Source organism: Sinocyclocheilus anshuiensis, unplaced genomic scaffold (genome assembly GCF_001515605.1).
Source record: "Sinocyclocheilus anshuiensis isolate Anshui unplaced genomic scaffold, SAMN03320099.WGS_v1.1 scaffold536, whole genome shotgun sequence".
NCBI classification, from domain to species: Eukaryota; Metazoa; Chordata; class Actinopteri; order Cypriniformes; family Cyprinidae; genus Sinocyclocheilus; species Sinocyclocheilus anshuiensis.
In genome coordinates, this window is record NW_015557179.1 from 1,629,571 (window position 1) to 1,644,821 (window position 15,251).

Genomic DNA, 15,251 nt, shown 5'->3' on the forward strand with positions numbered 1-15,251 from the left:
GTTCAGTTTCATCGTTTGCAGTTTTGTGTTAAATATCATGACTTTACTGTATGAGTATTGGTTCAGACATATAACGAAGTGTTTTCCAACAAATGATGAGGCATTCATTTGTTTTAACCAAGACATCATCGTGTCAGTGGATAATGTAAGCATGTAAATGTTATAGAGTTTATCTTCCTGCTGCCAACAGTCATAAATGAGGACAAATTAAGCAGCTCTAGAGGCAGTCATGTTGTCTTCAGTCACCAACTGCAGTGGCCTGTACAGTTCCTGTGTCTCCTAAATGAGTGATTTCTTTCGGTGATATACTAAACATCTGATTTTTTTTTAGGTGTCTTTATAATTTGTTTATTTTGAATATTATTTCCCAAATGCAAGTAACTGCAAGGGTAAGTGTAGAATAAAGTATAGAATAAAACTGCATATTTCATTATATATAACCAGATAAACAGAAGTGCATTTTTTTTTAAATTCAGATTTCCATTTTGCTTTCACAATGCAGTCATTGAGCAGCAAATTAATTTTCAAACAGTATCTGTTACTTCTCCTCCTACTGGATAACAGCGGAAGTGCAAGTTTAGTGTAGAACACTGAGCTTGGTGATTTGACATTTGCACCTGGAGCAACATGGAAAGGGTTTCTCAATAGCTCCAGAGTCAGGGCTAAACCATGACAAGACAGACCAGGAGTGTTACCCAATAGACATGACAGAAATTAATACTACCACCATCAAAAAAACAAAAAAAACAATCAAATTGTTTATTTTCTCTCAGTTATGTCCCTATGTTGTATAAATATATATAATATATATATTTGGATAAAAGCGTCTGCTAAATGACTAAATGTATGTTTTTTGTGCATGTTATGTTGGCAACATATTCCATCCTTCTCTTTAGTAACTACAGTGTTATATTCTTGTATTGTGTGTGGGGGTCTTTTAGTGGTTTTCCATCTCATCATAGCTGTCTGTCCTAGAAGGCAACCAGTTGGTATGGTCTGGATCTTGCAGACCCGGATTCAGTGATGTTATTTATGGAGGGCAATAGGATCCACGACTGGTCATCTTCCTGGAAAACGTGCCCAGCTGTCAGCTTAGACGGCTAAAGAACTGGTTCCTGCAAGAGCCGCGTCAAACAACAGCATAGCTGACAGATACAAAGCTTAGTTACACAGACATCCACAGGAATTTTATTTCAGTGCTGGAAGAGAGTATACTTTTATTATTCTGAGGCAGAAAAATGTAGTGTTTTTCATGTTTAACCACTGAGGTTCTAATACTGGTTCTCAAGTTCAGAAGAGCTGTCAGCAGCTGTCTTGAAACAGATACCCTAGCAGGAGACTCGGCCCTTTCTAAAAGAAGAGGAAGGGGACTTGAAGGACTTGTTGCTTTCGGGGTGAAGCCTAAGAGCGCCGCAAAGGCATTCTTAGGGCTTCCCGTGGCCGAGAACTGTTCGGAGAGGGAGCTCAGGACAGAAAATCAGCACACGCACAAGCCAAATAAGGATGCACTTGGGGGAGGAGCTTGTCTTCTCATGACTGAACTGTGATAATCAGCGCTGGCAGGGCCGAGGGCATCTCCAGTGCTACACACCACACTGACCCTCACTAAGAAAATGTGCCATCGTACAGCCAGTGACCTCTCGGTCAGAAGAATGTTTGCTAGGGCTTACCTGATGACTCTTCTTTCTCGTTCGAAGGGCGGCTGAAAACAAGAAGGAATTTGTGGCTACACTCTAAAAAATGCTGGATTGTTTTAACCCAACTTTGGGTCAAATATGGACTAACCCAACTTTTGGGTTGAAAATGTAATTGAAAAATGTAACCCAACAGTTGGGTTAGTCCATATTTGACCCAAAGTTGGGTTAAAACAACCCAGCATTTTTTAGAGTGTAGAAGCACACTATTATTCAATGCCTCTTTCAAGTAGCATATTATGATAATGAAGTCTTTGGCTACATTTTTGAAGCTTGTTTCACAAACGTTTAATGTGCAAGTGGCAGCCTTAGCTGCAAATATGTGAGTTAATGAGACGCGTTTCATTATAGTATATTTCTAGTAGCCTACACACTAGAAATGTGAAGTTGTGGAACATTGAATGCTAATGGACAGCTGAGATCAAATGATTTAATTAGGTAAAAATAAAAAATAGTAATTCACTGAAAAAAAAAAAGGAAAATTGTTATTTACGCACTCGTAACACTTTTCCCCCATGGGACAGTTTGTCAATATTAGTTAATGCATTAGGTAACTTCAGCTAAAATGAACAACTATATTACAGCATTTATTAAATTAGGTTCATATTAATTTCATGAACAGATGTTTGTTCACAGTAGATTAAATTACTTAAAATGTGATAAATGTGTATCTAGTTTGTATCCATATCTACATCCATCTATCTGCGCTATATTTGCATCCACTTATTTGTCTGTCTATACCTACATCTATCTATCTATAGCTACATCTATCTAATCTACATCTCTCTGTATATCTACAGTATATATGAAGAGTTCAGATGCAAAACCCTCTAAAAGCCATCTGAAAATTTCCTTTAAAATTTGCATTTTTAATTGGCTGCTGTGTTTATGTTCAGTTAATTCACTTTAATGTCATTGAATAGTTTATTCTCATTGCCATTAAAGTGAAATAACTTAACATAAACATAGGAGCTTGATAAAAATGCTAATTTTGGAAGAAAATTTCAGATGGCTTTTAGAGGGTTTTGCATCTGAACTCTTCATATCTTTACATCTGTGTATCTATACTAGCATAACGAATAATTCAGAAATACATCCACTAAAAGCCACAACATAGCCTTCACCAGTGCTTTTCAGTGCCATCAAGGCAAGTTCAAATGACACAGTGCTGTAGTGTTCTACTCGATCAGCTGATTAAACAACTTTCTTTGACAATGTTTTGCAAAAATAAGAAAATGTCACATCACGTCATACAGAATCAGGTTTAACAGCTCCATTCTCCCCAAACAGCAGCTGACAGCCATAGACGCAGCTATTGTTTGAGAGCTCACCTTAGTTCCAGTAATTAACACCATATCTTCCCCACGGTTAGACGCAGTGCATCAGCTTCAAGGAGGAGCAACAAATAGGACAGCTCCACACTCAATAACAGCACATGTCAATCTGCCATAGATGCAACCAGTGCTGCGGAAGCAGCTGTATGACACCCTTAATATGATGGAGATCAGCCCGCAGCACAATGAATTCACCCATCAATCAAACACACACACACACACACACACACCATTGTGGTTCATTTAATGACATTGTGAGATACAGAAAATGACTTTTATTCTCGCATTAATGACGTTTTCATACAAATCACATTCTTTTAGAATAAAAGAAGTCCCAATGGAAACGGTAAATGTGTTTTAATCGTTCTAAATACTAGGTGGTGATGAATCCCTCATGTAAAACCATATGCTAGCTATTCAGAATAATAGTTAGGTGTTAGATTCACTTTAACAAAATGTCTAATTTCAACCCAGTGGACTGATATCTTGCTGTGAAAAAGAAAATGTAATAAGAAATCCCTTTTTATGCAGTGTTTCTCTTTTTTTCTTAAAAAAAGGCAGTTAATGAAATGTATGGAGCAGGAGTGATACACATGAATATTATTTTACAATAAAAATTATAGTACCCATTTCCATTCTACTGGAAACCTACAAACAGTCATTTGTTTAGAGTTCAGAACATTGGAAGTGCAAAACAGAAAAACGAAAGAAAATTACATATTTTTGGCACAACATTAATGGGGCTACTGGTCTGCACGAGACATAACATGCCTCTTGAATAATAATACTAAAAAAAAATTAAATAGCAATGAAAAACCACTAACATTTAAACCGATTTAAGAAAACCATTTCAGGTTTACCCTGCAACTTTTCTTTTCGTGATGTTTTTTTTTTTTTTTTTGCTTTTGTTTTGTTTTTTACAAATACTCAGTAGTATCCAGCTGCTCTAGACAGACGGTGTGTATCGGTGTGTTGCCTAATGCTGACAAACATACACGAACAGAAACGTGCATTCGCTCTCTCGCACACACACACACAAACATGCTAATATTTGCTAAGATGTGACACTCCGTCACACTCCCCTAGGACTATAGCCTAGTAAAAATACAGTAAATATATTTCTATATATTTTGATGAAATTGCATACGCATACATGTGCGCCCGTACTTCAGTTCGTATGCACGAGTACAAGTGTTACATGGGATATTCTCTTTAAATATAAGCTCTAATATGAGAATGCTTCGAGATCTCATAGTACACAGTGGTCTGTCTAGCCCTGGAGTGCAATCGGAGAAGTTTTACTGTTTAAATACCAGGCTTTCACCTCATGCCATTGTCATACGCTCAGTGGATCTCCAAAGGCACTTCCATTTGGCCCATAGAATCGGTCTCAGCTCCATAGATAAGCACTACGATTCAAAGCAACGCTCACTGACATCTACACAACAAACTTGGCCACAAACGACTCTTAAACCATGAGACGAGGATTCAGTCCTTGAGCTGATATGTCAGACGTGGGAGGGTGTCACGCATACCATTTTGGTGCAGGGCTGCTTGTATGAGGGACTTCACATTCAGGCAGACGTTAAAACAATTCACTGACTGATTGCTCTGTAAACGAGTGTCTTAAATGCAGCATTGCTAAAACTTTACATGTCCGTCAGGAAGACCGAAACCAAATGAACAAATACTTCAGTGCTATTGTCCTGCATCTGCATACACACACACACACACACACACACATACAAATAAAAGTTGCAATTAATAACGTAATAAAAATTAATAGACAAAAAAAAAAAAAGAATCACTATCTTAACGTGACGCTCGTAACGTTAGTGTACCTTTGCGTGCGTTGTGTATAAAGTCTAGTGTTTGTAAGTCTACGGGGAGCCCAGTGGCGTCCACAGAACTTTGCTCTGTTCCTGATCCACAATAGTCACGATCTGAGTGCAAATGTAAGGGAAGGTGCCTCCTTGAACGATACCTGTAAGGAAACATCAAACAACAGCGAGTCAAGCTTTCATGAATTGAAAGTTCAAAAGAACAGCATGTATTTGAAACAGAAATCTTTCGTAACATTATAAATGCCTTTACTCTTTTGATCAATTTAATATGTGCTTGCTGAATAAAAGTATTAATTTCTTTCTTTAAAAAAATCTCACTGCCCCCAAATGGCAATTCATACACAGAGGCAGATAAGAATAACAAACCTGTGAAAAATTTGCTATATTCCTGCTCTATCTTCTGTGCAATCTCAAACTGCTCCTTGGAATGTTTTTGAGAGACTTTATCCCACAGATAAACTGGATCCTTCTGCTCTCTACACAGGGAAACAGTCATTCAGACTTCACACATAATGACATTACAAGATTAAACTGGCACAATGACACTGTTCTTTTGAGACAAACGTGATTCAAGCAGCAACATTTTGGACCGGTGCATAATAATAAAACGCTTGCAAAATGAAGACATCAGCTGTTAAATACGAAAACGGAGTAAAAGTGTGTATCTCCCTCGAGAAATAGATTCCTGCAGGGCAAAACAACTGAACATCTGTAAACACCTGGCTGTGACAGGTGTCGTCTGTGTCAGTGTGTGTTAAATGGGCAAAAAAAAGGGATGCAAGATAAAATAAAATAAAAAAGTAAAAAAAGTGGTAGATATATATAATATTGTATTTTCACTAGATTTCTTATATTGCATTTTAACATTTTAATTTTTAACTTCGTTTCCAATAAATTTTTTTATATTACATATAAAATAAAAAATAAAAGTAAAAAAATATATAGGTGTCTAAAGTATACAGTGGGTACGGAAAGTATTCAGACCCCCTTCAATTTTTCACTCTTTGTTATATTGCAGCCATTTGCTAAAATCATTTAAGTTAATTTTTTTTCCTCATTAATGTACACAAAGCACCCCATATTGACAGAAAAACACAGAATTGTTGACATTTTTGCAGATTTATTAAAAAAGAAAAACTGAAATATTTTAATAAATCTGCAAAAATGTCAACAATTCTGTGTTTTTCTGTCAATATGGGGTGCTGTGTGTACATTAATGAGGAAAAAAAATTAACTTAAATGATTTTAGCAAATGGCTGCAATATAACAAAGAGTGAAAAATTTAAGGGGGTCTGAATACTTTCCGTACCCACTGTATGTAATCACCCTCCTGGGACAGGTGCTGTCTGTATGAGCATGTGTAGTTAAAATGGTATGTATATAATATAATAATGCATTTTTACTAGATTTCCTATATTACATTTACTTATTTACCTATTAAATTAAAATTAATAGTAAAAATAAAAAAAAATTAAAAAAAACATCAAATAAATGATAAATGATTAAACCATGTTAAATTATTAAAGCACCAATATAACAACACATAACACACACACATACACATATATATATATATATATATCGTTTTTTTTTTTCTTTCTTTTTCCCTAAAACATTTTAATACATGGAAAATGTCACAAAGAGACTTCAGAAATGTTATTAAAATCATGGTAATATATAATAATTGCTTTATTTTATACTGGTCCAGAATCCTGGCAAACATATCGCGAATATTTAATATGCCAGCCCTGGTGTATGTGTACGTGAGTTTTCATAGACAGCCTTTCTGAATTCCAGGAAATGCAAGAGCCTATGAAGTCTTTGTAAATGACGTGATGCCATGATGCTGAGTGCTAATGAGAGCAGGACTGATTAACTCGGGTTGCCTTTATATTAAGTAGGTGCTAGTCAGCAGGTCAAAGACGACCTGTATTAATCCTCATAGCGATCGAGTGCAGGCTTGATTTTCTAATCCTTCTGGGAAATCGCCAATTTAAAAACCTCTGTTGGGACGACTTTGCACCATTAGCGCTCTGACAACTCTACACGAAAGCGCTGAAGAGAACTAAAGGCACAGTTATGCAGCACTATCAGGAGAATAAAGCTGGGATTTATTGTCCTTTTAAGTCTCGCACCCCTAAGAGCTGAGAGCTATCAGTACAGTATGCTGTGAACCCGTGATATGCATATTAACAGTCTACAGTCGGCTTTAATTTTCCTCGTATTTTCCTGATAAACTGGCCAGGGGGTCTCACAAAGCAGTCTTCAGAGGACAACCTTGAGCAAGAGTGAAGGAGAGAGACACAGACAGAAAAGAGTGAAGCGGCTGCCTACGTATATCTTGCCCTATATCTGTGGAACGTTACAGCAAAAGTGAGCCAAGATGTTCATCCATTTAACAGCAGTTCTTCCAAGTCAAATGCAACCTACACAGTAAAACTGCTCTCCATTTCCCAAATGTCTCCGGGGCCCTGAGGGAGCGCACAGGAACTTCTTGGCGTACAAATGTGCCAGGAGAGCCTTAAACAGAGAGTGTGTGTGTGTGGGTGTGTGTGTGTGTTTGGACGGGTCCCACAAGGACACCCAAGAGCTCAGCTGGCTCTCTAACTGGCTGAAATATTCGAGAAGTACTTGTGAAGAGGGATGTGGACACTTACTTTATCTGCTTTGCGTTTTTGTAGCGAATGAAAATGACGATTGGGTAAATGTGAACGCTGTGAAGCCGTTCGATAGCGTGAGGTGCAATGTCAAGCAAACAGTGACAGTCCTACGAGAGAGAACGACACAGCACAGAACAGGTCTGAGTCATGTTACACATATACAGCATGAGCGACTGCAAACAGAGAAACAAGAGCTTGCTGACAGCAATCCTGCAAGCACAATCAACAAACATGAGCCTTAGCTCTTGATACTAATCTAATTAAAAGATATTTATCAGAGTTTAGCTTATTATTAAGGGCTATATTATCTCAAATGAACATGATAAAACATTGACTGAGATGCGTGGACAAACCTTGTCTGTGATCTCCTTGATGGAGGCAACAGTAGTCACATCAAAATGGCCACTCCTCCGTTTGTAGTCGATGAAGAGAAAGTCTTTCACTCCGCGCTCGATGGCCTGCTGGGACGCCTTCATCACCTCTGGATGAGCAGAACAAACAAAGCTCAGCACACTCATATTCAACACCATCATTAGACTGAACCAGTCTCATTTATCCATTACTGATTATTATCATAAGTTTTCACAATACCAAAATGATCTGATAGTAATACCAGAGAATTTTCCAGTTTCTAGATATCAATTTTGTTACCACAGCAAAAACTAATATGCACTTAAACACAGTCCTTTATAAAGTTCAATATTAACAAATTCAAATAAAATTACAGCTCGTACTAAGTCTATTTAACTAAGTGAACATTAAGTTTTCCCCAAATAACTATTCAGAACATTTATTTTTATTAGTTTTAGATAATAACAACATTGCAAAAGTCAGGTGTTGTTATATAATTTATTGTTTTAGTAATGACCCTTCAAAGAAGTACAGGTACTTTTGATATTAGTATAAAAGTATTTGATAATGCTGTTGTCTATAAATGACTGTGCTGTCTATTACAGAAAAGACTAAGAAAACGGCTAAATTCGCTCATAGAGTTAATGTATAGATTATCTTTGTAGCTGTAGTAAACAGCAGCATTCAATTGGCCAACTAAAATGCCTGAAGTGTCTTCAATTATTTGCTTTCATACACTGAAAAAATCAGTTATATTGATATCTGTATATGAGGGCGGTGTCAGTCAGATACAAGTACTGATGAATCTCAATGCCATCAAGCATAAATTGTTAACCGTATACTAGGATTACGAAGATAATTTCAACAGAGATCACACTGCAGTTAAAAACTAGTGGACAATTACCAAGCACGCATCTGCTGAATTTCTCGGGGGATTCTTTGACCAGCATGTCTTTAACCGGATCCACCAACGGGCCGAGGATCAGCACCGGTCTGGGAGACGTGCAGTCGATCTTCTGCACTCTCTGATAGGCCAGACTCACAAAATCTGTCCACATCCCAAAAAAAACAAACAGGGTCAACAACAATCTCATCAAAATGCTAATTTCAGCAGCACTGCATTATGGGAAACTGGAGAGTCTCACCATCTAAGAATGGAATAGAGTCTGTGCTGATTGCGTCTAAGGCTACGACGTCTTTCCCATCTTTGGAGCTGCTACTTTTGTGCTTCTGTTTCCTGCGGAAGAAGGATCTGCGTGCGGCTGCGGAGAGGGTCTTACTGGAGCCCGTCTCGTCCTTCAGTTCCATCATACTGTGTCTGCGGTAGAACTCCTGATCCATCCTACAAGCAGAACATGAGTCCAGGTTACACAACTGCGGTCGTCTGTATGTTTTCATACTGTTACCTCCTGTTATTCAGTTAATTTAAAGAGGTCATATGATGCGATTTCAAGTTTTCCTTTCTCTCTGGAATGTTACAAGCTGATTGTGCATAGATAAGATCCCTGAAGTTGCAAAGACTAAAGTCTCAAATCCATATGACCCCTTTAAAAACTAGCCAGAACCTATGTATGCACACATTTTTGTGTCTGAGGTAAGCGTATGCTTTATTCTAAACACATGAATTCAGTTGCATCAAGTTGCTTCTAACTAGTGGTTGAATGAAATCAGAAACTATAAATCTAGTATGTGGCAATTTATACATAATACATTTTAATGACCGCAATTTGTACTCAAGATTGCTGAAATTAAACACTAACTCTAAACATTACCACATATTCACTTAATACTCATGTAAATTAATAAAATATAAAATTATATAATAATAGCATAAAAAAAAATGTAATCAGCCAAGTGGGAATGGTTATCAGCTGATGCAAAAAAAGAAAGAAAAAAAAAAAAGGGCCAAATGTCAGCCAATATTTATACACTAGCATTCAAAAGTTTTCGGTCAGTAGTTTTTTTTTTTTTATATAATTTTTTGGGAAAAAAGGGTGTCTTATGTTCACCATTTATTTATTTATTATGCAGTAAAACAATAATATTGTAAAATATAATTATAATTTAAACTAACTAACTGTTTTCCATTTTAATATATTTAAAAATATATTTTATTCCTGTGAGGGCAATGCTGAATTTTCAGCATCATTACTTCAGTCTTCACTGTCATATGATCCTTCAGATATCATGCTAATAAGCTGATTTGGTGCTCAAGAAACATTTCTTCTTTTTATTAATATTTGAAAACTGCTGTGCTGCGTAATGAAGCATACAAAGTGTGGAAGTGTGTTTTTCTTTTTTTCTTTTTTTTTTTTACAGGATTTTATTTTTTTTTTTTTTGAAGTTTGAAGAAAAGCATTTATCTAAAATAGAATCTTTTATAACATTATGTCTTTACTGTCAAAAAAGTACTAATTAAAATAAAAGTATTAATAATATGATGCTTTCTAAAGATCGTGTCTAAGAATGTGACTCACATATATTTGCTAGGGATCTGGCCTCTTTGAATTTTTTGTGCATTTTCATCAAGTTGCCAGGCCATCCAGGTGCCGAAGTTGCCATTTGGTAGTGTGTCATCCACATAGAGGATGTCGTCTTTCTTAAAAGAGAGGTCGAGCTCAGTCTCAGCCACTCGGTCATAAAGTGCTCTGGAAGAGAAAGAAAACATGAATAATTCAACAAGTGACAGCATTATACATGAAAAGACTGTGGCAGCTGCAAGAATGAGGTAATACGAGACAAATGAAAAGAGTCCAGAAGACAAAGAAAAATAAAGGAAGGAAAGAACGAATGAAAAATTCAGGAAGAGGCCAGGACAGAGCCGATCCTTCATTCCTGGGAGTAGCACAAGGCAGCTTTTAGCAGCCACCCATAACTCCTCATCCCTGCTCATTCATGACATGCGGATTGACGGAGATTATTTACTGCCCGTGACATCATGGGAGCGCAGGCATAAAAAGCGCCTGCAACAGCTGCGGGCCACAGAATTTAATTTGCAAAGACAAACATGGCTATTTCTGAACAGCTCTCTTCCATTATTCTTTTTCCACCGCGCAGACACAATGCATCTCTGTCTCCAACCGTCTAATTACCACAGCTACGATTATAGAACACAAATTATGGAGATTTGGTGATACAGTCTTCACCGCCAGATACAATATCTCACCCTCCATCCTAAACATAATTAAAGAGATTAAAAGATTCCCATTGCAGCAGTTTTCTCACATATCTATATTTAGAGCAGCACACACAAGGCCCAAACACTGGCATTTGGCTCTAGGGAAGCGGTAAGTGGCCGTGAATGGAGATGCATGTCAATGCCGATGAGACCATGCTGTACCTGATATAGAATCCATCTCCAGGAGCGTCCTTCACCTTGTTGAACTCATCCAGACGATGCTGGACTCTGAATGTCACTGTTTCCGCAGGCTTCAGCATTTCCAGGTACGCCTCCTCCACAGTCTTATTCTTCATGCTGACTGAGCCATACTGGATGAACAAAAAACAATCGAAAGGGTGCAATCACATTTAGTTTAAATATCCAATCTCAAAAATTTAACCAAAAAAGGAAAGAAAGTTTGTAGCTTCTAAATCACTGTAAATGAATTATACTGGGAATAACTATTTTAACAGTTGTTAGGAAAAAAAAAATTACAGGCATCAATTTTAAGGGTTCCTGATAGATTTCCATTCCATATCTAATATAACTTGAAGCGAAACACAATGACTTCTTTGCTTTGTCTTAGTGAAGCAAAAAAGTGCTGTTGCCATGGCTGACACAGGTCTGAATATATCCATGCCAGGAATGGGATATTACCAATTTCACTCCATGCATTAAAAAGCAAAGTGATCAATAAAAAACATTGTTAAGAAAGCATACTGACATTTGAATTAGAGGACAACAATACAGGCAGTGGATGAGGCTGTAATAAATGCTAGCAAATAAGATTGCGGCAAGGAGTCCTAAAACCCTAAAACAAGTGAGGAATTTATTTTTACATTTTTTAGACATGTGCTCATGCAAACTATTCTAACTTAAACATTACTACTTGTACATTTTAAACAGAAGCTACAAGAGTTATTGGAAGATTAGTGATGGTGACATTGAAATTGTGTGATCGTGGTGTAGTTCATTTATAGCCTAACTTAGCTTACTCACTGTATTTATGCTTTAAATTAATAAAGGTTTTGTTCATTTGTGAAGATTATCTTGATGAACAAAATGTGTAAGAATCATAACTTTTGTTGGTCACAGAGCTTACTTTCTGCACTAATCCGAAAGAATCGGAAAAAATTCCAGTTGGCTTTTTGTCAAGGGAACGAGGGTGAAATGTGTCATCGCTGCAGCACTATATAGAGTAGAAAGCTAAAACATAATGTTCAGCTTAAAAGTCTAACTGTGCCAATGTTAAGCTGCTTCCGGAAACCTGTTAGTCTTGACTTGATTGTAACACTTAGGGCTGTCACTAAAAGTGTATTAGTCAGTGCAAAGCATAAAAACTCACTCCCAAAAAACTAAAAAAAAGGAAGTAATTCTTATTTGTCTTACAAAGAACTGCTGTCTCGCCATTCCTGTTCACACTAGTCCCCTAAAAGCACTACATAGACAGAGCAGTGAGCTCCATTTACCTCAAGTATCATGTCTCCAGGAACAAGACCATCCGCTCCTCTGGCAGGACTGTCCTCTTCCAGCCTCTCCACAAAGATCCCCCGCAGGTTTCCTCCACACAGCTGAATGCCCAGCTCCCCCTGAGTCTTCCTCACCGTTACCAAGCGAGGCTCTGGAACTTTCTTGGAACTCTCAGAAGACATCCTGACATTCAAGAGCAGAAACAGTCTGGTCACCCAAAGTCATGGATTTCGTGTTGTGTTACCCTGGTTTTTCCAAAAGGTAAGCTGCATATTTATGCTTCCTTTGAGAAGAGGAACAAAATATTTCTGTAAAGCATTGCACATATCCTTCCAAGAGAAGGCATTCCAAAGAATGCTTTGCAACAAGCTCGGTGTAAAAATTCATCTAAGATGGTGGTATAAGTGTGATGATTCTAAATATACCTATTAATTTTTCAATAAAAAAGTACCAACAAAAAAAAAATCTATATTTTTTTTTTATCCAATATCTGTGTGCAATGCATATTTATAAATATACTAGAGTATCAAAAGATTAGCTTAGTAACATGTTAAAGTCAGTATTAAATTAAAATGTATTTAATTAAAAATCTCTCTTTTCTAAATGCATGTTTTTAATCTTGGTGTATGTTTCAATCATGCCTACATTTCATTTTCTGGCATATTTTAACCTTGTAATTTTTCCATCAATGTGAAAATTAAAAAACCTCTTCCGAGTAAAAACACTTTTGAGTTTATGTCTTTGTAGAGCATTCCAAATCTGTCATTTATGTGATTACATTCAGTCAGAATGCGGTCTTAAAATCCATCTGCTATCTAGGCAGTAGACAGCAAGGCAGTTCACTGAATGCATTTGAGCAGTACCTGATGAAGCTGCTGGGACTGGTGGTGGGTGTCGTCTGTTTGGAGGATGGGGTGAGCGTGCCTTCATCCTGTTCACTCAGGGTGTCTATGGTGGAGTGGTTATCTGGGGTGGCGGCTTCACTGCCCTGCGGGGTAGACTGAGTGCTCACTGGCTCCAAGCGGGAACTATGGAACAACATGGCCAAGAATAAACCAACTCCGTTTTGTGATCAAACCTGCATTCACCGGAGCTAAATGAAAAGGGAAAAGGGCTGTACCTGGAGTGAGAGTGGTTGCCGAGCTGATACATGTGTGGGTTGTACTGGGCCATAATCGTGATGGTGTCACACTGCTGGCCAATGATGAGCCGTGCTTGCTGCTCGGTGGCATTGCGCAGGTTTATCCCATTATACTGAGAGAAAGAAACAAAAATCTATTTGAGTTGCATGATGCATATTAGTAGCTGACATGGCATGCAGCTTTACTGATCTCAAAAAAAGAAATCCTGTCCAGCTAAACTGTATTAAAACTGCATAAAATAAATTTTAAAAATAAGTGCATAGAATAAAATAAAAAAACTGTACAAAATTGCATAAAATGGCATTAAAAAGTGTATATAATCGCATATAATAAAAGCGCATAAAATGCATAAAGTAAGTGCATAGAATTGCATAAAATTAAATTATATAAACAAAATAAAATGTCCTGGGGTGTGATGGTCCTCCATATGAAGTGTGAAATATAGAAACAATGTGGATAGAAACCCTATTTAAATATGTGGCACCCTCTAATTGGGCTGTATATTAAAATAATGACTGGTCATGAATTTAAATTTGCCCTAAAAATGTAAATAAGGCAAGTAAAAAAATAATTTGACAAACCTTCCATTTTCCTATCCTTTTCTCTCAAAGCCCATTTGGGTTATTGATGCGCTAATGCTAACCTCCAGTAGCTGGTCTCCATACTCCAGTCCAGCCTGGTGTGCGATGCTGCCGCCGGTCACCTTGGAGACAAAGATTCCTCCATTCTCTCCACCCACGATGGAGATGCCGAGAGGCTCCGCCCCTTTGTGCACAATGACATTCCGAGGCTCCTCCAAGTATGGCCTGCCAGAGCGATAAATGTGGGTGAGTTTCAAGATCAGAGATAATTAGCAGCCGAGATAGAAGTTGGTCTGCAGGGCTTTAACCACGGTAGATGCTGAAATACTGCGACAGAGGAGAACCATGCAGGTGGGTGTACAGCAAGAGACATTTACTGAACTGGCAGTTTGAAGTACTAACTGCCACACAGGCACGCAAACAGGGTAGAGAGCAGAGGGAGTGTGCATATAGGACTTCAATAAAATATCCAGAAGGTCATACATTTATTCTCCTCCTCCTAACTCCTCCTCCCTCCTCCTAATTCTCCTAACTTAAATATTTAAATATGCATGTACAAATGCCTGATTTACCACCCAAACAAAAAAAGCCTTTAAAGCGGTCCTATTATGCTTTTTCACTTTTTCAACTTCAGTTAGTCTGTAATGTTGCTGTTTGAGCATAAAAAAAGATCACAAGTCCACTTCAAAAGGAGATATTTTATTTAACAGAAATCACTTATCAAAAACTACAACGAACGACTCGTTTGGACTACAACGCATATTTTCCGGGATTTGTGATATCACAAATATCGACGAATGGGATGAGACCTGGTTGAGCTGCACTAGAGAAGGCAATGAGTGTTATCACTATGTCGGAGACATGCTAGCTTTCCCAAGGCAGACGAACTTAGAGTGGTTACAATTAGGGTTGCTCCGATTGATCGGCTACCAATCACTATCGGCCGATAATCACGTTGGGATGTTTGATCGGCGGTCTCTAATAAGGCCGATCTCAAAAAAAAACGATCTCAAGC

At 37.6% G+C, this 15,251-nt stretch overlaps 1 protein-coding gene across 1 annotated transcript in view; it reads right to left on the reverse strand.

Annotated features, from left to right (window-relative positions):
- Nucleotides 1-4,016: 4,016 nt before the first annotated feature.
- LOC107678499 (disks large homolog 5-like) overlaps nucleotides 4,017-15,251 on the reverse strand; it is a 67,157-nt gene continuing 55,922 nt past the window's right edge. The window contains exons 23-34 of the mRNA XM_016473778.1: nucleotides 14,299-14,461; nucleotides 13,634-13,767; nucleotides 13,377-13,541; nucleotides 12,513-12,696; nucleotides 11,224-11,372; nucleotides 10,361-10,531; nucleotides 9,029-9,225; nucleotides 8,788-8,931; nucleotides 7,886-8,013; nucleotides 7,530-7,639; nucleotides 5,239-5,348; nucleotides 4,017-5,012 (exon numbers count right to left, since the gene is read on the reverse strand). Coding sequence (XP_016329264.1) covers nucleotides 4,909-5,012; nucleotides 5,239-5,348; nucleotides 7,530-7,639; nucleotides 7,886-8,013; nucleotides 8,788-8,931; nucleotides 9,029-9,225; nucleotides 10,361-10,531; nucleotides 11,224-11,372; nucleotides 12,513-12,696; nucleotides 13,377-13,541; nucleotides 13,634-13,767; nucleotides 14,299-14,461 — 1,759 coding nt within the window. The 3' untranslated portion in view covers nucleotides 4,017-4,908. The remainder of the gene's footprint in view (nucleotides 5,013-5,238; nucleotides 5,349-7,529; nucleotides 7,640-7,885; nucleotides 8,014-8,787; nucleotides 8,932-9,028; nucleotides 9,226-10,360; nucleotides 10,532-11,223; nucleotides 11,373-12,512; nucleotides 12,697-13,376; nucleotides 13,542-13,633; nucleotides 13,768-14,298; nucleotides 14,462-15,251) is intronic.